Source organism: Bubalus kerabau, chromosome 3, assembly GCF_029407905.1.
Source record: "Bubalus kerabau isolate K-KA32 ecotype Philippines breed swamp buffalo chromosome 3, PCC_UOA_SB_1v2, whole genome shotgun sequence".
NCBI classification, from domain to species: domain Eukaryota; kingdom Metazoa; phylum Chordata; class Mammalia; order Artiodactyla; family Bovidae; genus Bubalus; species Bubalus kerabau.
The window spans coordinates 67965387-67991944 of record NC_073626.1 but is presented as its reverse complement, the minus strand read 5'-3'; the positions used below and the strand labels follow the sequence as shown (position 1 = coordinate 67991944).

General features: G+C 37.6%; 1 protein-coding gene across 3 annotated transcripts in view; it reads right to left on the bottom strand.

Annotated features, from left to right (window-relative positions):
- PDE1A (phosphodiesterase 1A) overlaps window positions 1-26558 on the bottom strand; it is a 316405-nt gene that overhangs the window by 56938 nt on the left and 232909 nt on the right. For all 3 annotated transcript variants that reach the window (XM_055572013.1, XM_055572012.1, XM_055572011.1), the window contains exons 7-10: window positions 19849-19949; window positions 14279-14404; window positions 8340-8441; window positions 8112-8232 (exon numbers count right to left, since the gene is read on the bottom strand). In XM_055572013.1, the coding sequence (XP_055427988.1) occupies window positions 8112-8232; window positions 8340-8441; window positions 14279-14404; window positions 19849-19949 (450 nt within the window). The remainder of the gene's footprint in view (window positions 1-8111; window positions 8233-8339; window positions 8442-14278; window positions 14405-19848; window positions 19950-26558) is intronic.

Genomic DNA, 26558 nt, shown 5'->3' with positions numbered 1-26558 from the left:
TCCCTAGGCCATTAAAATCCTAAAAGATAATGCTGTTAAAGTGTTGCACTCACTATATCAGCAAATTTGGAAATATCAGCAGTGGCCAAAAGGCTGGAAAAAGTCAATTTTCATTCCAGTCCCAAAGAAGGGCAATGCTAAAGGATGTTCAAACTACTGCACAGTCGCATTCGTTTCACATGCTAGCAAGGTTATGTGCAAAATCATTCAAGCTAGGCTTCTGCAGTCCATGAACTGAGAACTTCCAGATGTACAAGCTGGGTTTAGAAAAGGCAGAAGAACTAGAGGTCGAATTGTCAACATTCGTCGGATCATGGTGAAGGCAGGGGAATTCCAGAAAAACATCTACTTCTGCTTCATTGGCTACACTAAAGTCTTTGACTGTGTGGATCACAACTGTGAAATATTCTTAAAGCGATGGGAATATGAGTCCACCTTACTTGCTTTCTGAGAAACCTGTATGTAGACCAAGAAGCAACAGTTAGAACTCGACATGGAACAATGGAGAGGCTCAAAATTGGGAAAGGAGTACAACAAGGCTGTATGTTGTCACCTTGTATATTTAACTTACATGCAGAGTGTATATGTAAGTGATCAGTCATGTCCGACTTTTTGTGACGCTATGGACTGTAGCCTGCCAGATTCCTCTGTCCATGGAATTTTCCAGCAGGAGTACTGGAGTGGGTTTCCAAGCCCTCCCCCAGGGGATCTTTCTGACAGGCAGGCAGATTCTTTACCCCGTGCTACCTGGGAAGCCCTAGGTGTGCAGAGCATATCATGCAAAATGCCAAGCTGAATGAATCACAAGCTGGAATCAAGATTTCTGGGATAAATATCAATGACCTCAGATATTCATATTATACCACCCTAATGGCAGAAAATGAAGAGGAATTAAAGAACCTCCTGATAAGGGTGAAAGAGGAGAGTGAAAAAGCTGGCTTAAAACTCAACATTCAAAAAACTAAGATCATAGCATCTGGTCCCATCACTTCATGGCAAATAGAAGGGGGAAAAGTGGAAATAGTGACCGATTTTATTTTCTTGGGCTCCAAAATTACTGCAAACAGTGACTGGAGCCATGAAATTAAAAGATGCTTCCTCCTTGGAAAGAAAATTATCACAAACCTAAGCAGCATCTTAAAAAACAGAGATATCACTTTACTGGCAAAGGTCTATATAGTCAAAGTTATCGTTTTTCTAGTAGACATGTACTGATGTAGAATTGGACCATAAAGAAGGCTGAGCACCAAAGAACTGATGCTTTTGTGTTATGGTGCTGGAGAAAACTCCTGAGAGTCCCTTGGACAGCAAGGAGATCAAACCAAACTTTCCAAAGGAAATCAGTCCCAAATATTCATTGGAAGGACTAATGCTGAAACTCCAAATTTTGGCTACCTGATGTGAAGAGCTGACTCATTGGAAAAGACCCTCATGCTGGGAAGGATGAAGGGCTGGAGGAGAAGAGGGCAGAAGAGGATGAGATGGTTAAATAGCATCACAGACTCAATGGATGTGAATTTGATCAAACTCTAGGAGCTAGTGAGGACAGGGAAGCCTGGCATGCTGTAGTCCCTGGGGTTGCAAAGAGTTGGACTTGACTTAGCGACTGAATAGAGAACAGAGACCACTAAACTCAATTATTTAGCCAACAACTTAGTTATGCCCCTGAATCAATGCATCTTTTCTTGGAGATGAGCCTGTAGGTAGAGGTTGAGAAAGTGGTTCCATCAACTTGGAAACTCAAGTAGCCCGATGTGCTCAGGCCTGATAGTTTATGTCTGTCTTAGCAATTCCCTTGGGGGTTGTTGGAATTTCTTATTTGAAAGGCATAACAAAGAACTAATACACGTACCTTGGAGATATTCTAGGTTGGGTTTCAGACCACCAAAACAAAGCAAGCACTGTAATAAAGTGAGCTATATGAGTTTTTATGTTTCCTAGCACAAAGCAAGCATTGTAATAAAGTGAGCTACGAGTTTTTTTGTTTCCTAGGGTATATAAAAGTTATGTTTATATCATACTGTAGTCTAATGTAGTCTAATAATTGTGTACTTACATTATGCCTAAAAAAGCAATATACATAGCTTAATTTAAAAATACTTTATTGATAGAAATTTTAGCCATCATCTGAGTCTTCAGTGAATTGTAATCTTTTTGCTAGTGGAGAGTTTTGAGTACTGATGGCTGCTTACTGATCAGGGTGGTAGTTGCTAAAGGTTGGGGGTGGCTGTGCCATTTCTTAAAATAAGAACACAATGAATGTGGCACATCAGTTGACTCTTCCTTCCATGAATGGTCTCTCTGTAACATGTGGTGGTGTTTGACAGCATTTTACCCATAGCAGAATTCTTTCAAAATTGAAGTCAACCCTCTCAAACTCTGCCACTGCTTTATCAACTATTATAAACTTAATATAATATTCTAAATCCTCTGTTGTCATTTCAACAATTTTCACAGCATCTTCGCCATGAATAGTTTCCATATCAAGAAATCACTTTTTTTGCTCATCCTTCAGAAGTAACTCATGAATTAAAGTCTTATTATGATATTGCAGCAATTCAGTCACATTTTCAGGCTTCACTTCTAATTCTAACTTTCCTGTTATTTCCACATCTACAGTTACTTCCTCCACTGAAGTCTTGAACTCCTCCAAATCATCCCTGAGGGTTAGAATCAACTTTTATTAAGCTCCTGTTAATATCAATATCTTGACTTTTTATATGAATAACAAATGTTCTTAATGACATCTGGAATAGTGAATTATTTCCAGAAGGTTTTCAATTGCTTTGCTCAGATCCATCAGAGGAATCACTATCTATGGCAGATATAGTTTTATGAAATATAATTCTTACATAATAAGACTTGAAAGTGGAAATTATTCCTTGATCCATGGCTGCAGAATGGATGTTGTGTTAACAGGCACGAAAGCAACATTATCTTGTACATCTCCATCAAAGCTCTCAGATAACCGGTGCATTGCCAACAAACAGTAATAATTTAAAAGGAATCTTTTCCTGAGCAATGGGTCTCAGCAATGGCCTTAAAATATTCAGTAAAGCATATTGTCAACAGATGTGCTGTCATTCAGGCTTTATTGTTCCATTTATAGAGTACAGGTAGGACAAACTTAGCATAATTCTTAAGGGCTTCTCTGGTGGCTCAGATGGTAAAGAGTCTGCCTGCAATGTGGGAGACCCAGGTTTGATACCTAGGTTGAGAAGATCCCCTGGAAAAGGAAATGACTACCCACTCCAGTATTCTTGCCTGGAAAAATCCCATGGATGAAGGAGCCTGGCAGGTTATAGTCCATGGGGTTGCAAAGAGATAGATACGACTGAGCGACTAACACTAAGGGCCCTATGGATTTTCAGAACAGTAAGTGAGCCATGGCTTCAACTTTAAGTCACCGATTGCATTAGCCCCTAACAAGTAAGTCAGCCTTTGAAGCTTTGAAGCCAGTCATGTACTTCCTCTTTAGCTATGAAAGTCCCAGATGTCATCTTCTTCCCATAGAAAGCTGTTTCCTTACATTGAAAATCTGTTGTTTAGTGAAGCAACCTTCCTAATTGTCTTACTTAGATCTTCTGGGTGTCTTAAAGCACTTACTGCTTCACTTTACACTTTCATGTTATAGAGATGGCTTCTTTCCTTTAACCTCAGGAACCAGCCTCTGCTAGCTTCAGGCGTTTCTTCTGTAGCTTCCTCCCCTCTCTCAGGCTTCATCGATTTGAAGAGAGTTAGAGCCTTACTCTGGATTAGGCTTTGGCTTGAGGGAATGTTGTGGCTTTTTTGATCTAATTAGACCACTAAAACTTTCTCCATATCAACAATATATCATCTCCATATCAGTACTATTTTGCTTTCTCATCATTCATGTGTTCACGGCAGTAGCACTTTTAATTCTCTTCAAGAACTTTTTATTTGCATCCAGAACTTGGCTAATCTGCAAAAGAGGCCCAGCTTTCAGCTCATCTCAGCTTCTGATGTGCCTTTTCTATTAAGCTGGGCTTCCCAGATGGCTCAGATGGTAAAGAATCTTCCTGTAGTACGGGAGACCTGGGTTCAATCCCTGGGTTGGGAAGATCCCCTGGAGAAGGGAATCTCTAGTATTCTTGCCTGGAGAATTCCATGGACAAGGGAGCCTGGCAGGCTATAGTCCATGGGGGTCGCAAAGAGTCAGACACGACTGAGTGACTAACACATATATTCTATTAAGCTTAATCATTTCTAGCTTTTGATTTAAAGTGAGAGATATGCAACTCTTCCTTTCCTGTGAACACTTTGAGGCCATTATAAGATTGTTAATTTGTCTAATTCCAATATTGTCCTGTCTCAGGGAATAGGGAAGCCCAATGAGAAGGAGAGAGACAGGGGAATGGCCAGCTAGTCAGTGAGTGGTCAGAACACAAACAACATTTATCAATTAATATCACCTTCTTATATAGAAGTGGTTTGTGGCACCCCAAAATGATTACAATAGTAACATCAAAGGTCACTGATCATATAATACATATAACAAATACATATAATAATAACACATATAGTAATAGTGAAAAATATATAACAAATACATTGTTATATTTAGCCACTGAGTTATTGTTTAGTCGCTGAGTCGTTTCTGACTCTTTTGCGACCCCATGGACTGTAGCCTGGCAGGTTCCTTCTGTCCATGAGATTTCCCAGGCAAGAATCTTGGAGTGGGTTGCCATTTCCTTCTCCAGGGGATCTTTCCAACCCAGGGATCGAGACTATCTCCTGCATTGGCAGGTGAGTTTTTTACCACTGAGCCACCAAAGAAACTTCAAAAATATATATAACAATAAAAAAATAAAAACATGAAAAACTGTGAGAATTACCAAAACCTGACACAGAGACATGAGGTAAACAAATGCTGTCAGAAAAATGTCACTGATGACTTATGCAGGATTGCCACAAACTTTCAATTTGTAAAACCTAACCAAAAAAGTAGTATCTGCAAAGCCCAATAAAATGAGGCACAATAAGTGAATTATATCTGTAATTATTTTAACTCTTCCTTAACAGAGTGAAATGGTCTGACAGCTGTCAACAAGATGTCAAACCCAGTGATTTGATGGCACATTTTTCTTGTTTCACGTCTGCATTTTCTCTGGAGCCAAAACAATTTCTATAGTTTTAAAGTAATGAAGAAGATTAAAAAAGGGTGAAGTACAGGTATCTTGAGAAACCTCTTTCACCGAAGTGCTTTTAATCTCAGAAGTGACATCCGCAGCAAGCACATAGCAAGCCCCTGACCACAGGCATGAAGGGCACTCTAAGACTGAGAGTAGAATTTGAGGGATCACCAGTTCTCTAGGGAAATTTAATTGTGAAAGGAGGGGAAGATGCACCAGTTTGGCCTTCTTAAGGGAGTTAGCTCATCTAATTACCCTCCTTTATTCCTTCGAAAAAATGGGCCCTTCTACATGCATCACAACTAGAGCCCGCACACCACTACAAAAGATTCCACACGACACAAGGGAGATCCCACATGCTGCAACGAAGACTTGGCCCAGTCAAATAAATAAATAAAAATAAAGCAATTGTGTGAGTCATGGCCAAGACCCCATAGATTGCTTCAGGATGGAGCTGGTCACCAGAGAGAATAACCACAGGATTAGAGGCCTGGAATACTGGGGCAGCCTGTTCTCCTGGTATGAAAGGAGGGCTGGAGATTGACTTCCTTTATATTGGCCAATGATTTAATCAATCATGCCTATGAAATGAACCCCCCATAAAAACTCCTGATCCCAAAGCACATGTTGGCTGGTGATCATACTATACTGGGAAGGTGGCATACCCTGTCTCTATGGGGAGAGAGCATGGAAGCTCCATGTCTGGGGCTCTCCCAAACCTTGCCCTTTATACATCTTTATTTGCTTCTGAGTTGTATTCTTTATAATAAAATTATAATTGTAAGTGTACCAAGTTCCTGAGTTACTTGACACACTATACTCTAGAACCCCAAGTGGGAGTAGAGACAGAAGAGGGACACCATAGAGGAAAAAACACGTATGCATGTTGCAGAGAACGCTGGTCATTCTCCATGTTGATGAAGTGAAAATTCACATTTCAAGGCAATACAAGGAAAAGTTAAACATAATTTCTTGCTGCCCATTTGGGCCTTTTCCCTCCCCTCAAGTGTCCATTGTACACGTGCATTATGCATTAACCAAACCTCGCCAGGGGCAGAAATACCTGCTTAATCATAAAGATGAATTTTTCTCCTTCTGGCACCAGCCATGTCCCTCCTTAGAAAATAACATAACTTTTTCAACGTCACAAGGAGTCAAGATGACCCACGGCTTGCTTTGTATGTGCAGCCGTCTTTGATGAACTTTATGTACAATGCCAATACATCATTTCCCTTAAAGGTAGTGATTGTTGCACAACAGACTGCTCAGGTGACCTGGGGAGATATGGACCATGCCTAACGGGAGTTCTTAAGTACTCACATAAACTTATTAATGTTACTAGCTCTATCATTTGTATTCTGCTGATTTTTCATGATTATTGTTTCTTGTGTTACCAAATGTGTGGCTGAGACTCAAATAAAATTAATGATTAGGCAGCTTCAAATACACAGTTCTATAGGATCAATGATTATAAAAGTGTAACTCTAGGTATTGGAAGAAGCAACAAGATGAAACCCTTTCCTGAACTATAACAGAATAGTATGACAAGTGTTCCAGAAGTGTTTGGCCACTGTTAATGAGTACAGTCCAGGAATAGTATATTGAGTGGGTTATCAATGAAACACTTGCCTGACATGGGAATGAGCATTCCTAGCTCCATGGGACAAACTGGGCATGAAGTGTCTCCTAAATCTTGGTCAAAATTAGGACCTAAAGGGAAGGGTGGAGAAGGCAATGGCACCCCACTCCAGTACTCTTGCCTGGAAAATCCCATGGATGGAGGAGCCTGGTAGGCTGCAGTCCATGGGGTCGCTGAGGGTCAGACACGACTGAGCGACTTCATTTTCACTTTTCACTTTTCATGCATTGGAGAAGGAAATGGCAACCCACTCCAGGGTTCTTGCCTGGAGAATCCCAGGGATGGGGGAGCCTGGCGGGCTGCCGTCTATGCGGTCCCACAGAGTTGGACATGACTGAAGCGACTTAGCAGCAGCAGCAGCAACAAAGGGAAGAGATTGTAAAATAAAGAATACTGCCCACCATCCAGTTCTACAAGAAGTCATTAGCCACTGCGGTTGCTGATTTATAACACACGCTGAAAGGAATTCAGAGTGAAGAGTAGAATGAGGCACTTTGTTCTAGGGAAATGGACAGAACTGGCCCTTAGACAGTTAAATATTTTCAGCAGAAATTTCTTATGAACCTGGATTCTTGTATCTTTCCATACTTAGAAAAGCATAACTAAGATGTCTGTTCCTAGTGACTAGCAGCAACTTTCTGTGGAAACGTGTACCTGATTACACGCACCCCTCTTGCCAAAATCACATATATTCTGTCCTCCCCCTTTACCTCTTCAGAACAGTTCTCAGAACTCTTTGAGAGACTTTCCTAGATTATAATTCTGTTTGACTCAAATAAAATTTTCCATCTCTTTCTTATATTGGCTATTGATTAATTTTTTGTTGACAATATCCAGGCTTGGTTTTTCACATAACAATAGCTTCTTGCAGTTAGGTACATGTTCATCCAGCTAAAAACTATATTTCTCAGCCACCCTTGCAGCTATGCATGTGTAAATAAATTCCAAACAAAAAGATGTATGCAGAAGTGTTACCCATCCTCCCTTTCCCTTTTTATGATGAAAGCTATTTTCTGTCTTTGAAAACTCTAACCCTAGCATTTTACCTTTTGATAACAACTCTAATCTGTTCATTTCCTTCTCTCTTAGCTTGGCAACTAAAATCCAAGACTTGACCCTCTTTAAAACATGTATAATACTACATAGGATTATTTAATATGTTTATCTGAGAGATTAATAAATTCTGCCTGAAGTCCCAAGAATGTGGTGTGGCCAGTTGGTAATGTCACAAGGTCTGGATTCTGTACAGATAAGATGCATGTTAATATGCACAGCCACTATTTCCAAAAGCATTTGCCCAGACAATGTGAAAGAGGCACCTGTAGGAAAAACTCCTCCATTAGGGCCATGGTCCATCGGTGGTGCAGCTTCCAGGATTTGGCTGGGTGACTGATGTCTGCTGCATGGAGAATCAGGGACATGGTTTTGGCTTTGTCAAGCCTGTCAAAACAAGGGCATACTCTAATCATCAGAACAAAATAACCAACCACAGTCTTTTCCAAGTCCAAGCCCACAGATCTTTAATATGAAAACAAAATATAACCTACCCTTCAGGTTGCTGCAAACTATTTCTTATATTTTTAATTTGCTGGAAGTGACCCGACATGTCTGTAGACAACACCATTTCAATCACTAGGTTCCGAAGATCCCTGTGGAGTCATCAAAAGCAGAAAAGTTTGGCCTTTTTTCTTTGTTCTCAAGTGAAACATTTAATATTAAGAGTCTTATGGACTCTGTTGGAGAGGGAGAGGGTGGGAAAATTTGGGAGAATGGCATTGAAATGTATAATATCATGTATGAAACAAGTTGCCAGTCCAGGTTCGATGCACGATACTGGATGCCTGGGGCTGGTGCACTGGGACGACCCAGAGGGATGGTATGGGGAGGGAGGAGGGAGGAGGGTTCAGGATGCGGAACACATGTATACCTGTGGTGGATTCATTTCGATATTTGGCAAAACTAATACAATATTGTTAAGTTTAAAAATAAAATAAAATTTAAAAAAAAGAAAAAAAAGAATTACATTTTATTTTTTCTAATGCTATGAGCAGAAAAGATGCTATATTTTTAAATATCAAAGAGCTTATAGAAGTTTGGCTTTAGGACGTTGCCAGGAGAGCAATCTGTGAATGATGCTGTGTAACATCTCCTTTTAAAGAACTGCATGCTTTCCCTCCCATATACACAACCCTTCCCCACTCATACTTTCTAAATATTACTTTTAGAAATAATTAATATCAGAAAGGATCCTAACCAATTTTAGAGAAAAACCACTCTGAAGGAAGAATTTACTATTAGTAAAGCTACCACCATTATTCAATATTTATTCAATCCAGACAGTGTTTTAAGTGCTTTCTATGTGAGGGGCACTATTATTTCCAATCCAAGAGGACTGAGTTGTTTGCCCAGTCACACAGCTAGTATACAGCAGAGATAAGACTCAACTGCAAGAGTAGTACTACCAAAGCTGGCAGTTGGACCACTGCATTGTACCAAGTTTCCATCATAAGAAGTCCAGGAAATCAAGACTATCAGTGACTGGGAATTCTCCGTTTAAGCTCTGGGGACCTTGAGCCTACATATCATAGACAGAGCTCTTGGTACTGTTGAAATTGTAACCAAGACACTGTAAATGTGGTGACCATATCACAAAGCCTATGCATGAATAAATCATTCTCACACTAAGCAGGAGATGAGTAACCCCAGCAAAGCCTTGCATGTTCTACAACTCATTGCTTGCTCAGTACAGATAGGTAAACAAGTCACTTATGCTGGAAATCATATTTTATTTTTATTCTGTGGCCAGTAGAGTTAGCTAAATTATAAGTGTATGGCAAACTTGAATTATGATCTTGTGTCAAAGATGTTTTACCTAAAGTTGGTATGATTGAATGATTTGTTTGAAAAACAACACAGATTGGAGATTCTTGCTGCAAATTACGGGTGCTCAATTCATCTGGGTTTTTAGGATGGCAGCAATGAGAAAACAATACTCTGATTACTTACTGTTCATGATATTGGATAGCCTGCTTAGAATATACTTTTACCCAAATATTAAGGGAATGGCAGATATCAAAGAAGTTAATACAGTTATTCTCAATTACATTTTTTCTTCTAAATTATGAGATATCCATGCTACAATACCAACTGTACCTAAACATTCATGTTAAGTAGGAAAAATGAGAGAAAAGTTTTGTGAAATCTGTAAGATTTAATAAATACTTTGTAGTTTGCAGATAATGTGAAAAAAGAAACAACAGACCCAAAATGCATTATTTGTGCTAAACCCACATCAAACCAAGATTTAATACCTAATTTATAGTTTTAACCTCCCCCAGGAGTGAAAACTTAAACCAATCAATTATCTGGTCAGCACTAGGGAGGAAATCTGCCTGATAGACCCCTATTATCCCCCCCAAAAGGTGATTTTGCCTGAAACAATCAGATCCTTGCTAGAATAACTTTCTTGTCTTGCCTGTTTCTACTTATAAAATTCGGCCATTTTGTACAGTTATTAGGAGCTCCTTTTTATCTGCTGGATGGGATTTTGCCCAATTCACGAATTGTTGGGTAAAGTCAGTAAGATCTTTAAAATTTACTCAGTTGAATTCTGTTTTGTAATAGTAATCAGTAAATGCTAGGTGTTATCAATAATCAACTAATAATATATCAATAAACTAGTACACAAAGGAAATGTATTCTTTATAAATTTTTCTTGCCAAAATTTAAAAATCGCTGCATTTATGGTTACTAAAGTTACTTGAAGAAATAGATATGCAAACAGAAAACCTACAAGTCTTTAAAAAGCTATCAATATTTTAATTCTTGGTGAAATAGGAGTAAGGTTATACTAGCAAATGCATTTTTATAGCTTTTGGAAACAGTGTTGGATTTATTAAATTCTACCGTATCATAAATCATATGTAAGTCAACTCATAAATCATGTGATATTGCTTCAGGGAGGAAGCCAATTCTGACTCCATGTTGGAACTGTCTCTTTGATTTGCTTTTTGTTGCTTTTGTTATTATATTCATACAGAATGGTTTGCCGCAGAGAATCTTGCTCCTCTGCCTGACAAACTAAATTGCCTTTGTTCACAACCCTGTCCACCTGTGGATGGCAGGAAGGAAGAAATGAACACATTCCCTGCCTGGGGTTTGGCATTCTAGGAGATGTTTGCAACATTAATAGCCTTTTCACTTTGATTTCTCACCTCCCCTAACCTCTAATCTATAAAAAAACCCCTGGCATCCAGACACCAATAAGATGGCTATTTTGAGGTGCTAGCCTGCCATCTTCGCTGTCTGCCTGCTCCCCGATTAAAGTCTCTTCCTTGCCTCAACACCTCGTCTCTAGGATTCACTGGCCTGTTGTGCAGCAAACAGAGCAAGCTTGGACCCAGTAACAATATTATGGTATTTGTTAAACAATTTGGGAATTTCCTGGCAGTCCAGTTGTTAGGACTTGATACGCTTATTGCCAGGGTCACAGGTTCAATCCCTTGTGGGGAATTATGATCCCATAAACTGTGTGGCGTGGCCAAGAAAAAAAAAAATGATAAAACCATTCAATTAGGATGTTTTGTACAGTAAGCTACTTGTTGTGTACAGTAAGCTACTGTACAAAAATATAAAATATTACAGGACCAAACTATTAGAATAAATAATAAAGACATGAAAGAAAAGAGTGTAATAGAAAAATATCACACTGAAACAACAACAGAATCAACTTAGAGAAGAAGAGGGTTAATTCAAAGGAATAACAAAAATTAATAATGCAAATATAACCCCTGGGAAGGATAATCACTGATGAAGAAATACATTAATATTCTAGATGGAAACAGTCAATCTCTGGGACCTTAGGAACCAACTCGGCACCTGATTCTACCCTTGCCCTTCTATTTTCCACAAACCCAACAGTGCTGCCTTTTATGATTAGATCCTTCCTAGGTTGGTGACCCAACTGGGCTATGTTTCCTGTGGAATGAAATGTAAGCCCTGAACTGGGTTCCCAAAACAAAATGCCTCTTTCTTCCCACGTTACAGTTTTTCTATGTCTGTAAAAGTGAGCCCATATTTTTTCTGGCCTTGAAAATCCAGGAAGTTTGAATATTTGAAAAAAATAACCATGGGAAATTAGGGCCTCTTTTAAACTCTAAATTAACCTCTTATTTCTTTATTTTAAGGCAGATCTTAATCCCAGGTTACTTCTTTGGACATTTCCTTTTAGCTTGATTTAAATTATAAAACAAACAAACCTTTGATGTTTGCATCTGAATTGGATTGTTTTCAGCGTGTTAACTGATTTAATGAGAGCTTTATTAAAGATAAAGCTTTTTAAAAAATATAAGTAGGTCACAGAATACTAGGGATGTCAGTTCAGTTCAATCACTCAGTCGTGGCCAACTTTTTGCGACTCCATGGACTGCAGGAAGCCAGGCCTCCCTGTCCATCACCAACTCCCGGAGTTTACTCAAACTCATGTCCATTGAGCCGGTGATGCCATCCAACCATCTCATCCTCTGTTGTCTCCTTCTCCTTCTGCCTTCAATCTTTCCCAGCATTAGGGTCTTTTCCAATGAGTTAGCTCTTCTCATCAGGTGGCCAAAGTATTGGAGTTTCAGCTTCAGCATCAGTCCTTCCAATGAATATTCAGGACTGATCGCCTTTAGGATGGACTGGTTGGATCTCCTTGCAGTCCAAGGGACTCTCAAGAGTCTTCTCCAACACAACAGTTCAAAAGTATCAATTTTTCGGTGCTCAGCTTTCTTTATAGCCCAACTCTTACATCCATACATGACCACTGGAAAAACCATAGCCTTGACTAGACAGACCTTTGTTGGCAAAGTAGTGTCTCTGCTTTTTAATATGCTGTCTAGGTTGGTCATAACTTTTCTTCCAAGGAGCAAGCATCTTCTAATTTCATGGCTACAATCACCATTTGCAGTGATTCTGTAGCCCCTCTAATATTGTTGGAACCCAAAAAAACCAAGGTGAAGGAACAGATCAAGAGCATGGTGGAGGATCTGGAATTAGTCCTTGGCAACCTGAAGGATGTAGCCAAGGAACTTAATGAGCATGTTTACAGTCTATTGATCACAGTTTTGTGTGGAGAGGAGATAACCCATGTCCAAGATCAGGAGCGGTGGCTGCATTTCGCTGAACCAGTCATGAGGAGATACCCCACGTCCAAGGTCAGAGAAACCCCAATAAGATGGTAGGTGCTGGAGCGGCTATGAGGAGATACCCCACGTCCAAGGACAAAGGAGAAGCCCCAGCAAGACGTTAGGAAGGGGAATTCAAGTTTAGAATCAAACCCCATTCCTGCCAGAGACGCTCAGAGGGCTCAAACAAACCTTGTGTGCACCAGAACCCAGGGACCCCACAAAGACTGAGACAGAACTGTGTTTGATCATCTCCTGTGGAAACGGGTCAGCAGTGGACGCCGCAGGGACAGGGGCTCTGGGTGCAGTAGGCCTGGGTATGGCATAAGCCCTCTTAGAGGAGGTCGCCATTAGCCCCACCATAGAGCTAACTAGGGATGTACTTACACTAAAAAACCTCTATGTTTATCTGAAATGTACACTTAATTGTATGTCCTTTATTTTTATTTGATGTATCTGGCAATCCTACAGTAAATGAAGGGGACAATGATGACCAGAGGATCAAGAGGAAAAGAGGAAATGTATACTAAGTGGGAGGGGTATATCTTATTATTTTCTCCTGCATGGCAATAAGCAATACCTTTTCATGTAAATTTTTTTTTAAGAATACAGATGGTTTGGAGAAATATTTAAGATTACCCTCTGCATCTAGGTCATTGTAGCATATTTGTAGTTTTTTCCCCAAATGGTGAGTTTTTGTTTTTTAGAAAAGCTCATATCCATGTACAAAAAAGTAATATATGAAGGAATCAGACACAAAAATTCTGAATAAATGTAAGACCACATATCGGTACAATTGAGCAGAACTCCATTCCAAGGAGGGCTTTCCTGGTGGCTCAGATGGTAAAGAATCAGCCTGCAATGCAGGAGATGCAGGAGACGCAGGTTCAATCCCTGGATCAGAAAGATCCACTAAAGAAGGGAATGGCTACCCACTCCACAATTCTTGCCTGGAGAAGTCCATGGACAGAGGAGCCTGGAGGCCTATAGTTCATGTGGTCACAAAGAGTTGGACATGATTGAGTGACTAAGCACTTTAGCACCATTTCAAGGAGTATGTAATTATGTATCTTAAGGTGTTATGTGATACATGGTCTTATGGATTGGTTATGATGCATATAGACGTTAAATTGGCCTTGAAATAGTTCAGCTCCGTCTACAGAGCTTTGTTCCTGAATAGTCTTCCAGTACTAATCTTCCAGTCAAGGGGAATTTAGTTTGTTTTGTGATTAAAGGATTGCCTTTCATCTGTTTTCTTCATGTTAAATTACATAACATTTTCCCTGAAATTAAATTTCCTCTATATTTCCTCTGAAACTCACCTCCAGTCATCTTTGGATAAATTTATCAGGACATTCATTTCTTCTTCTTGCATAAGGCGATAAGCTGCACTCACATGATGATTTTCAAGGACAGAGCGATCATTATACAAAATGGCAACATCTGACCTAAGAAATAAAAACAAAATGCCTACTAGAGGATTTCTTCAGACCTCATGAGTATCTATTAACAATACTCAAGGCATAAGGCATAATAATATCAGTAAAAATCCAATAAGTGAACACCTAAATTTACAGAAGTACTTACTTTCATTTTTTTTTCCACTGTATAATAATTTTAAAAAACAGACTTTATCTTTTAGAGCAATTTTAGGTTTACAACAAAATTGAGCAGAATGTACAGAGATTTGCCATATACCCCTTGGTCCCACACATGCATAGCCTCCCCCATTATTAACATTCCCAACCACAGAGGTACATTTATTAGAACTGATGAACCTACATTAAACATTGTTATCAGAGACCATAGTTTACATTAAGGGTTTACTCTTAGTGGTGTAAATTTTATGGAATTGGACTAATGTAAAATGACATGTATCTACCATTAATGTATTATACTATTTTCACTGCCCTAGAAATCCTTTGTGATCTGCCAATTCAGACTTCCCTTCCCATCACCCTAATACCTGGCAACCACTGGTCTTTTTATTGTCTTCACCGTTTTCCCTTTTCTAGAATGTCATATGACTCTATGTAGCCTTTTCAGATTGGATTCTTGAACCTTTTAGTATGCATGTAAGTTACCTTCATATCTTTTCATGGCTTGATAGCTCAATTCTTCTGAGCACTAAATAATATTACATTATTTAGGTGTATCACAGTTTATTTATCCACTCACCTGCTAAATGGCATGTTAGTAGCTTTCAAGTTTTGGCAATTATGAATAAAGCTGCTATAAATATCCATGTGCAGGTTTTCATGTGTACATAAGTTTTCAGCTCCTTTGGGTAAATACCAAGGAGAGTAATTATCAGCTCATATGGTGAGAATATATTTAGTTTCATAAGAAACTACCAAACTGTCTTCCAGTATGGTTGTACCATTTTGCATTCCCATCAGTGACACCTGAGAGTTCCTGTTGATTCACATCTTCACTAGTGTTTGGTGCTGTCAATGTTCTGGATTTTAGCCTTTCTAATAGATGCATAGTGATATCGCATTGTTTAATTTGCATATCCCTGATGACATATAATATGGAGAATCTTTTCATACGCTAATTTGTCATCTGTGTGTCTTCTTTGGTGAAGTGTCTGTTAAGGAGCAGTTTTAAAACCAGGCTGTTTGTTTTCTTATTGTTGAGTTTTAAGTGTTTTTTATATGTTTTGTACAATAGTCTTTTTTCATATGTACCTTTTGAAAACATTTTCTCCTACTCTTTGGCTAATCTTGTAACTCTCTTGCTATACCTAAGATCGTCTAGATTTTCTCCTATGTTATTTTCTAGGAGTTTTTCATTTTACATTTAGGTCTATTATTCATCTTAAATTAATTTCTGTGAACAGTATAAGGTTTGGGTCTGGATTTTTTTTTTTTTTTAATGTGGCTCTCTAGTTGTTCCAGCACCATTTGTTGAAGAGACTGTCTTCGCTCCATTGTATTGTATTTGTGTCTTTGTTAAAGATCAAATTTAAAAGGAAATCTATTGCGGGGAGGTAATATATGCCCTTAGCTATCTGCATATGTTATTCCACTTTTATAACAGTTCTGGAAACAAAAGAGGAAGTAACTATTCTAGTGCCTAATAGGTCATTTCCTTTTAAATTTTATTATCAATAATCATAGCTCAATATACAGAAAACTGAACTAGGAACACATATATGCAATCCTTTTGAGAGAAAATTAAATATATTTTGTGCAAGTATCTTCAGACATATTTTGTATCATACAACCTCAGATTTATCCATGGTCATTTTGTCAAGTTTATTGTATAATAGGGATCTAAGCATCACTATTTCTTCCTTTCAGCAACAAACAAAGATGTGTTTTTTAATCAGATTTAATTACAACAAAGTCTATGTGATTTTGTCTCATAAATCCAACAAGATGCTGAGAATACAGAATGGTTTTAATGTTTGAGATAATCTATGACTGCTATGGAAAGAACAAAATTCTAAGCAATACTCAGTGTCCATGGTAACATGTCGCTTAGCATTTGCTTTTCACAAAGAGGAAATTATCTCTATTTATTTACACTTTCAAGGATTTCTATGGCTTATAATGTCTGTGTTGAACTCAAATCTAACCTTGCACCATGTTTTAAATTATTTTTCAGACATTTTGCATTATCTAGTAAATAGGTTTCCATATTAAACAAGCAACTCTAAATACAAATAACAAAGAATAATACAAAATAGAAATTATTAATATCAGTAACATAAGACCAATATTGGACAATATTTGGACAAAATGTGAAGCCAACAGAGCTTCTAAAAGCACATCATATTGTTGCATCTGTGATCACTGCAACCTTTTTGTTCATAAAATGCTCAAGTTCTTGTGGAATTAATCCATTAAATAATTGATCCTAATAGAAAATTTATAAGAAAATAAATAAAATACTAGCAGACCTTTCCCTCACTTTTTATACAAAGCTTCTTAATATAAAATGGTAAAAAGTGTATTCATCTTCCTCCTCTCTCTCCTCTTTCTCCTTCTCTTCTTCCTCCTCCTTCTTTTTCACCATCTACTTTTCTTCTCTGCTGTCTAAAGTAAGTTGTGAATCTTCATCCAGTTGTAAATCAGTGATAAAAGGAGAAAGCTAGGAATGATAATTTATACTGCTGCTGGAGGCCAGTCCATTGCCTTTACTTTGCAAAGTACAAAGAGAAAGAAATGTTTTTTTGGAAGCAAATCACTTGCTCCCTTCTCTAATTCCCAAAACTGTGACCCTACTCAGGGCCCAGCTCAATAATGAGCTGTCTTTAAAATCCCACTTATGAATTTAGTGGATGTAGAAGAGCCTTTGCTAAGCAAAAATGATCTGCATAGTTTCCCTTTCCTTTGATGTTTAACACAAACGAAAACAAGACATCTCTATATGCTATAAATGTGTGGTTAGTAATATTCTTGCTGCACAAGGTCTTCCTGGTCACTTATGCTCTTTTAATCTGGGAGACTGTAGGGATAGACAGAATGCTTTCTCCAACATTTCATTGTCTGAATTCCAACCCTTCTGTCTCTGTCAAGGGGCCATAATTTTCAAGTCCATCCATTGAAGGCTATAAAAGATTATGACTGTTATATGTCTGTCTTTGGCCATGGGAGCAGAGTTACATTAAGTAGACTGGATTGAGAGCAAGTGTCCCTCATCTCAGTTTCTCAACCCTGCTACTGGCATCAAGTGACTATGTGCATATTCTTAGTTAATTTCCTCTATTGAGATCTTTGTTTTCTCTTCTTAGACTGTGAGGATTAGACCAGAGGTTATAGAATGTGGATCTCAGTCACTGTAGGATCCCTTGAAGCTATAAAATGCCAAGTATTTTAATGTTTCTATATTCCCCACATAAAAACAACAAACTCCTATAGCTAGGAAGTCAGTTTTTAAAATATTGCTGTTAAAAAACTGCACAAAAAAAGACCACACAAAAATCTGCACATGAACATTTACACAAACTCTAAAATTTAGAGGAAACCAAGATATCCTTCAGTAGTTGAATAAGTGAACTCTGGGACATCCACACACTGGAATATTATTCAGTAATAAAAAGAAATGAGCTATCAACTCATGAAAAGACATAGAGGAACCTTAAATGCATATTGTTAAGTAGAAGAAACCAGTTTGAAAAGGCTTTATACTGTATTATTTCAACTATATGACATTTTGGAGAAGGCAAAACTGGAGACCTTAACAAGATCAGGGATTGCAGTGGTTAAAGCAGGAAGGAGGGAGGCTGGAATGAAAAGATGAAGCACAGAGGACTTTTAGGGCAGTGAAACTCTTATGGATGATACTGTAATAGTATATACTTGGCATTATACATGTGTAAAGCTCATAAAATGGATAACACAAGCAGTAAACTGTAATGTAGGCTATGCATGCATGCTAAGTCACTTCAGTCGTGTCCGACTCTGTGCGACTCCATGGACAGCAGCCCATCAAGGCTCTTCTGTCCACGGGATTCTCCAGGCAAGAATACTGGAGTGAGTTGCCATTTCCTTCTCCAAATGTAGGCTATAGATTTTAGATAATAATAACGTATCAATATTGGTTCATCAGTTGTAACAACTGTACCACACCTGAGGTAGGATGTTAAAAACAGGTGAAACTGTGGGATTGGGGAAGGAGTACTTGGGAGCTCTGTACTTTCTGTTAAATTTTTATGTAAATCTAAATCTACTCTAGGAGCTAAAAATAAACAACAAAAAATAATTCAACTTAGTTTTCCCTCAACAAGAAGAGAGATCTACAGTAGTTCCAGAGTGAAATCAGTCTCTTAACTTACATCTCCATCTTAACCATCTCTGACCAGTGGAAGACATAGAAATTCAGGATCCCGTGTATACAAGTGAATCAGATCCTGATGATCCTGGACCAAATTCTGCCTCTCGAGCAATGAGATCTCTTTGCAACCAGAAAGAGCTTAAAGCCCCTTTCTATTAAGGACTGAATGAGTTCCCCCAAATTATGTTTATAATCCTAACCCCAGTACCTTAGAATGTGACTGCATTTGAAGCTAAGGCCTTTAAAGACACAACGAATGTTAAAAAAGGTCATAAGGGTGGGGCCCTAATCCAACACGACTGATGTCCTTGTAAGACCAGGAAGAGACCCCAAGGTATGCTCAAGCAAGGAAAAAGGTCACTGAGGACACAGCAAGAAGTCAGCCATCTGGAAGCCTAGGGGAGAGGCCTCAGAAGAAACCAAACTTGCTTACACTTTGATTTTGCATGTTGAGTCTTTAGGACTTTGAGAAAATGTCTGTTATTTAAACCACCCAAACTGTAGTATTGTGTGACAGCCTTAACCAACTAATGCACCTCTACTCTGATATTTTGATTTGAATAACTACCATTATTACCACAATTAAAAATCCAATTTTCTAATTGTTTTAACATTGCTTATTAACCTGGAAATAAGATTTGTTTTATTTTTAGATTTTTTTTCAAAAATAAATTTTCATTCTTTCAAATACATAATGACACTGAACTGATGCCTTGACATAAAACTGACAAACTGATATCAAACAAATGATGCCAGATTTGTTCCAGTGAATAAATGTCTGCCTTGCGTGACAGTTTAACATAAGTTCTGGGCACAGAAAAACTATCTTATACATTTTTATGTTCTTTAAATTGCTAAATATGCCACAAAAAGATAAAAGATTCTTGATAAATAGAATCTTTTATCTTTTTGTGGCATATTTAGCAATTTAAAGAACATAAATAGGAACTGACTGAAGTGTTTGCAGCTGAAGGCACTTTGCTAAAATCTATTAAATTCATTTTTTTAGACATCTTCATTATTATTTTGAAATCCTCTTAAAGAATAAGTAATACTCAGAAAAACAAATGTCAAATTTTAACTTAGAAAAGTTAATCCGTTACCTTACCTTGTCTGAATGTGAAAATTGTTTGTAGTCCCTGTATGCTCATAGTCATGAATGGCAGCGGCAAAGACCATTGCTAAAATTTCCAGTTCAGTCAGCCAGTGCTATTAAATCAAGGAAAGATTCCATCACATCCAAAGTAGAGTCAATGTTGTCTTTCTATAGAAAGCTTCATTGCACACAGTATAAATCATTATATAAAATTCTTTTTATGAAGTTTAAATAATTTTCCCTTTTTCATCTCCATTAACTGTACATAGTGGATGCTTCACAAGGTTGATGATTGTTTAATGACTTGTAAGTTAAAAATCTAGACATTATAATTTTCCTTGTTGATTGGAAAAAATGATAATTTTCTATTATTTAAAAGGTGAGCTCTAAATGAATTTTGAATTTACAGCCTTACCAATTTGGGTAAAGCTAACCTCACCCAAACTCTAAATGAAATCATTTAGAGTTCAGTAATTTTTAACATATGACTCATACAATATTAAAATGTCTTTTAGCTCAACTTTTGTAGAAGAATTTACTATGAGAAAAGAGTTGAAAATGTTTACTTTGGTCATTAGAGAAACTGAACTTTAAGTTTTATATTTAGAAATTTAGAAGAGTTTCCAAGAGTTTATCGTTTGCTCTTCATAATACATCTATTTTATGATGATACAGTTAAACTTAATAGCGATGAAAGAGTAAATGTTTTCACATAAAATCCAGAGCACTGCTTCAAATACATTGATATTTTGTTGTTATCAATTAGATGGTTTAACAAATTTTCTCTACTGTTATAAGTTCATTTAGGTAATTCAATAGTTTGTTCACCACTCACATGTTGTGTAACACTTTAACTGCATGGATCAATATGACAATCACACGTGACTATTTAAATTAAAAATAAGTAAAATTAAGTTCCCTGTTTCAGTCACAGTAGTCACATGTCAACTGCTCAATAGTGGCAAGTGGCTGTCTTACGGAACAGTGCAGACAGAAAACGTCTCATCACCACGGAAGTTCTATTGGAGAGCACTGTAAGTGGGTAGCACTTGATGGCAGGAATGGAAGACCCAAAATGACATGGAACTTGCTCTTAATGGTCTTATTCCATATACATGGAAAAGGCTTTGCACAAAGTAGCAGAAAAATACAATGTAAAGTACATGCATACTTGATGAAAACTCACAGAATAAAGGTGTAGATAGGACATCTATTTGGTGGCTGTGGATCTTGGACGAAGGATGGACAAATATTGGTAGTTAAATGCAAGGTTGAGAACAGAGATTCTGAATAGAAAGAGTAAATATGGAATGGTACTGTAGAGGCCTATATGGAAATTGCACTGCTGAGAGTACAATTGTGTTGGACAGTCAAGTGAAGGGAGACTGAAAAGAGAAGGTGGAGTATGGGAAAGAGTCGATAGATTACCTTGATGAGAGCTGATGAATTAGGACTTTGAATAAAAGTCAAGGAGAAGCCACTGTAAGGCTATGAATCAAACAGTGGAGGTGACACTGTTGAGTTTCATGGTTGCCAAAAGGCACAGTCTTATTCATCTTTGCTGCTTTCATATAACACATCATGGTATTTGGCACATAGTAGGAACTTAACATTTGTCTGCTGAATTGAATTTCACCAGTTTTAATATTAGGAGGAAGTAATAGGGAATGGTGGAAAGAGACTGCAATCAGAGAATTCTGGTCTTAAACCCGGCAAATAAGTTATTTACTCTCTCAGGCACAGTTTCCATGAAAAGAGAATTAGTGACCATCCCCCTGTGGATTTTAAAAGAAATTTAAAGTTGATATAGGTGTGGCACCTATCACAAGTCTTATCATATAGTAAATACAGAATAAATGGCATTTTACTGAACTTATTACCTTAAATGGACTTCCCCTGTGGCTCGGCTGGTAAAGACTCCGCCTGCAATGGGGGAGACCTGTGTTCAATCCCTGGGTTGGGAAGATCCTCTGGAGAAGGGAAAGGCTACCCATTCCAGTATTCTGGACTAGAGAATTCCATGGACTGTATAGACCATGGGGTCGCAAAGAGTTGGACACAACTGAGTGACTTTCATTTCCTTAAATACACTGTTTAAGGTATTGGATCTGGAAAATAATAGTGAACTAACATATCTTTACTGATTGCAATTCAAAAATAAATGCCTCACAGTTGGATAACTGAAGCAGAAATGATATTCAGAACCAAGGAGAGTTAATATAACTAGCTGCACTGTGTTTATAGGTTCATTTAATTGTGAGTCATTAAAAGGAAATGACGTAAAGGCTTATATTACAGGCTGAACTGGGACTGAGCCTCCAATGTCCCCATTGAGACTATGGAATTAAATACCATGAAATGAATAGCAATTTAAGTTAAACCAGATTTTGTAACCCCCAGAAATCCATTGCTTCATTAGAGAAAATTGTTAGAAAAAAAATCACCCATCTTCTTAAATATTTCCTATTGGTTATATTTAAGATTTACAGACTTATCTGTGATTTTTAAAAGCAACATTTTGTATCTACTATGATAACAGAGACTATAAAGCTGCAATTGTAAAAAAATTAAATTGGGAAATCAGAGATAAATTTTAATTATAGATTATCTCAAAGTATTTAAAATTGTTATCTTCCTAGCTGTCAAAATTGATTATATATATGCTTCCTGTTGTTGGTCTTATTAATCTCTGCCTCCCATAAACAGTACTTCCTTCATGAATTCATCTTGTTTATTGTCACACTATCATCTTAACAATTAAATTTAACTAGTTTGGGAAGAGAGAAACATTGAACATTCACATTTAATTGAAAAATACATCTATTTCATATTAGTGAAAGTAGAGCTGGGGGCTAATTTTTATCTCCTTGGTTGACAATTTATTTTATACTGGTGTCAAATGAGAATTCTAACTCAGAAAATGGTTGCTTAAATTCAAGGATTTTGTAAATGACTCATGAGGACAAGTCACAGAGAATAAACCTGAATCATATCACTCTTCCCAACCAGAACAGTGGTCAGTACATAACCTAAGTTCTTCTTATTCCTAATGGACAGAAATAAAGAGTTAAACTGAAGAGTCATGAGGAGTGTAGGTATTGTGCTTCATCTACACTGCATTTTGCCTAGAGAAGTGCCCAGGGAGACTTACTTGTAAAGCCCTCAAATTATACCAGAGAAAGGTATTAACTGCCATTAACACCATGTACAGTGTTGATGGAAAGAAAAGAGAAAGAGAAGGAACTAACATTAATTGGACATTTTAGGCAGACGGTTTCATTTAATTTTTATAATCACCCTATTTACCATTTACAAGGTAAATGTTTTAAATCTCATTTGGCAGATAACACAGCCAAATCCTAAAGAAGTGAATCAATCTGCAGTAGGTCACATAGCTTTCAAATGGCAGGGCAGGAATTCAAACTGAAATCTGTCTGATTCCAAAATTTCTGTTCTTTCAACAGTTCCTTCTGTGGATGACAATAGCCTTCATTATTTAAGGGAGGCAATATGTTAAATACATTCTTCTAAGGTTTCAAAAGCAGAATTTCTAGATAATTTAACTGGATACACTGATGGGTAGAGAAGCTAACAAAGCTTTAAGACTTATGATGTAATTTTCATATCTGAATTATTTTGTGTGTGTGTGTGTGTATACAATAGAGAATGTATGTGTGTGTGTGTGTATGTGTGTATAAGGCTGGGAGAATTTTAGGTTAGAAAGTCACATTAACCTGTTAGTTCCTGGTGTATCTAAAAAAGCATAATTAATAACCCCTTACATTACAGGTAGTTTTGAACCTTTTCTCTCTATCCCTTTGAATAGACTGAGTTAGTTTGCTATAACTAACCCAATGTGTAAAGTGAGTATATTATAATAGTATTAATACATAATACATATAAGTTAATATATAGTATAATAAATATAATATTTCTTACTAATTGCTGCTATGTTTCAGGAACTAGGTTAGGTTTCCACATATGATATCATTACTCCTCACTGTCATACTGCAAGGTGGTTGGCATTATTAAACCACATTTTAGTGACCAGGGAACAGAAGTAGACGGCAAGGAAGCTAGGTAGTGGGGAAGTTAGGTTTGAAATCAATATCTGCTTGCCTTGAAAGCCCACACTGTGTCCACTCTTCCAAACACTGTTGTATTGGAAGTCATTTATAAGAACAGAATTTCCATGTAGTTTGTAGAATAGAGACATAGTAGCATATTTTTGTAGATTGGAGAAAAACTGAGTAGTTTCAAAGTATGAGGGGCTATTTCTGGGTATCATCAGAGGACTACAAGTTCCAAAGGAATAGTTTTCAAGTACTTCTCTCAACTCAGTATCAGAGAGAATACAATGCCAGGAGCCCTCAAATATAAGTGTTCTCTTGCCAAGGCTCTCAGATGGTTTCATATTCAAAGAGTCATTTGGAAGCGGGTTGGCAGTACATGGTGAAGCATTTGATCTCTAGCAAATAGCTCAAGCTACCACATGCCCCTGTCACCTTGCACAGAGCAACAAGTGACAAAAGGAGAGAGAGGGAAACAGAGGGTCAGCTGTCTCATCAGCTCTGCACTGCCTACTCCAGGCCTGAGAGTATCCCAATATGATGCCAACAAACTGAAGGACAACGGCTCCATCGCAATCCCGTTCAGGCAATGGTCTTGTGAACATTTTGCAGCTAACAGGCTGCACTGGTCACCTGATAGTGTTAGGGTGCTACTGGAGTGCTCCGTAAACGCCATGCTGATAAGACCATTCTGAAACAGCAGGACATTGACTAAAACACTAAGGTAAGTGACCCTGTCTTCTCCATATCAAATCTTTGGGTCTTCAGCTAAATGCATATTTCTATAAGGCTTTTTTTGTTTGTTTGTTTCAAAGAACCAATACATTCATATGTGTGAAAATTAATACTCAACTTCTACCACTTTTTTTTTAATCTAAAAAGCTTATTAAAATAGCTTGCAAAAAACTGTTGAGCTGGTAGTATAACCTAGTTTTGACAAAATAGTCAATACACTGAAAATTCATTTTGCTTTTCCTCTCATCATCAATCATAAAATTTCACATTAGTTTAAATGTATTTTCCTGATCCTAGACAACACTGACAGTCTCCAACTCAACTATTTTTGTAATGGCCAAGCTAAGGGATAAGAATTGAGTCCACCAACACTTTTCTTGTTAAAGGATGAATTTAGAAATAAGTTTCTAAAGCAAACCTGCTATAGTATAGTGAAGTTATATTTATCGGTTAGTATCTCAAAAAGTGACTATGTCATCTTTACTAACAATTTCAACTTTCTAGGAGTCATGCCAGGCTGGGCCAGATTTCCCATCTCCCAGAGAAGTTGGAATAGCTTGTTAGATTCTGGAACAAGCCTTCCTTGCAAGTCTGAGGGTAAACTCACATTGTGGGTTTGAATTTCTCTATTTGCCCGCTAATATAGCATCCCTCATCTGTTTAATGTCATCGTCAGCACCGAGATTGCAAAGCTGAACTAGGAGACTTTTATTTGGTTGCCTTTACATTTGCAGTACTTAAGCAAACAACATCCTGGTTACCTACCACCCTGAAATGGCATATATCTTCTCCTCATACTTCATAATTAAAGCAGATAGTTTTATACCAAAGCAGGCAGAGCTTTTCCATTCTATTTTGTTCTGAGTTTCCATTTCAGACTAACACTTAAATATTTCATTTAACTTTTCAATGCCACAGAATTCAGAAAACAGGAAATGATAAACATGTAAAATGAAAACCACCTCGCTATCAGATTCAAGACCAAGACCTTAGAAAGGAAAAAGCAAGCAGATCTAACCAGGAAGATGTTACAGCATTTATTCCCCATGTAACAGCATGTGCAGGAGTCAGGAGGCACTCTGTTTTTCACACTGCTACTGCTAAGTCCCTTCAGTCGTGTCCGACTGTATGACCCCATAGACGGCAGCCCACCAGGCTCCCCAGTCCCTGGGATTCTCCAGGCAAGAATGGTGGAGTGGGTTGCCATTTCCTTCTCCAATGCATGAAAGTAAAACGTGAAAGTGAAGTTGCTCAGTCGTGTCCGACTCTTAGCGACCCCATGGACTGCAGCTTACCAGGCTCCTCTGTCCATGGATTCTCCAGGCAAGAACACTGGAGTGGGTTGCCATTTCCTTCTCCATTTTCACATTAATTGCCATGCATATAAAACCCAGGGAAACCAGAGTCCAAGGAACAGCTGTGACAAGGAAGTCTGATTAAACCAATGGGAGCTTTAAAAGAATCTGTGTGCATGTGTGTATGCATATGCACATATGCTGGGAAGAGAAACATATAAAGAAAGTCATACATACTACTTTTTAAAATTGTACAATATTTTAAAGCTATATCTTTGAATGTTTGTTTCTACTTATTATTGCTAACTTCTCTTTCCTCCCTTTAAGTGTCAAATGAATTATGAGTAAACTTCAACCAAGGACCAAGTCCAACCATGACTACATTTGATTTGGCTCATTGGGCACATTTATGCCTTAACTGAGTGATATCTATATTTACAACTTAAAAAGAGAATACAAAGGTATGATTACATATAATTCAGCCTTCTAGAAGGTTACAAGAGAATCTTGCTACTGCATCAGTAAAGGTTTTTGGTTTTTGCCTCCCCCAAAGCAGGCCTTAACTCCAAAGCAGTTATATTACTTGCTGATCCTGTCAATATAATGTGAATTTCTATTGAAT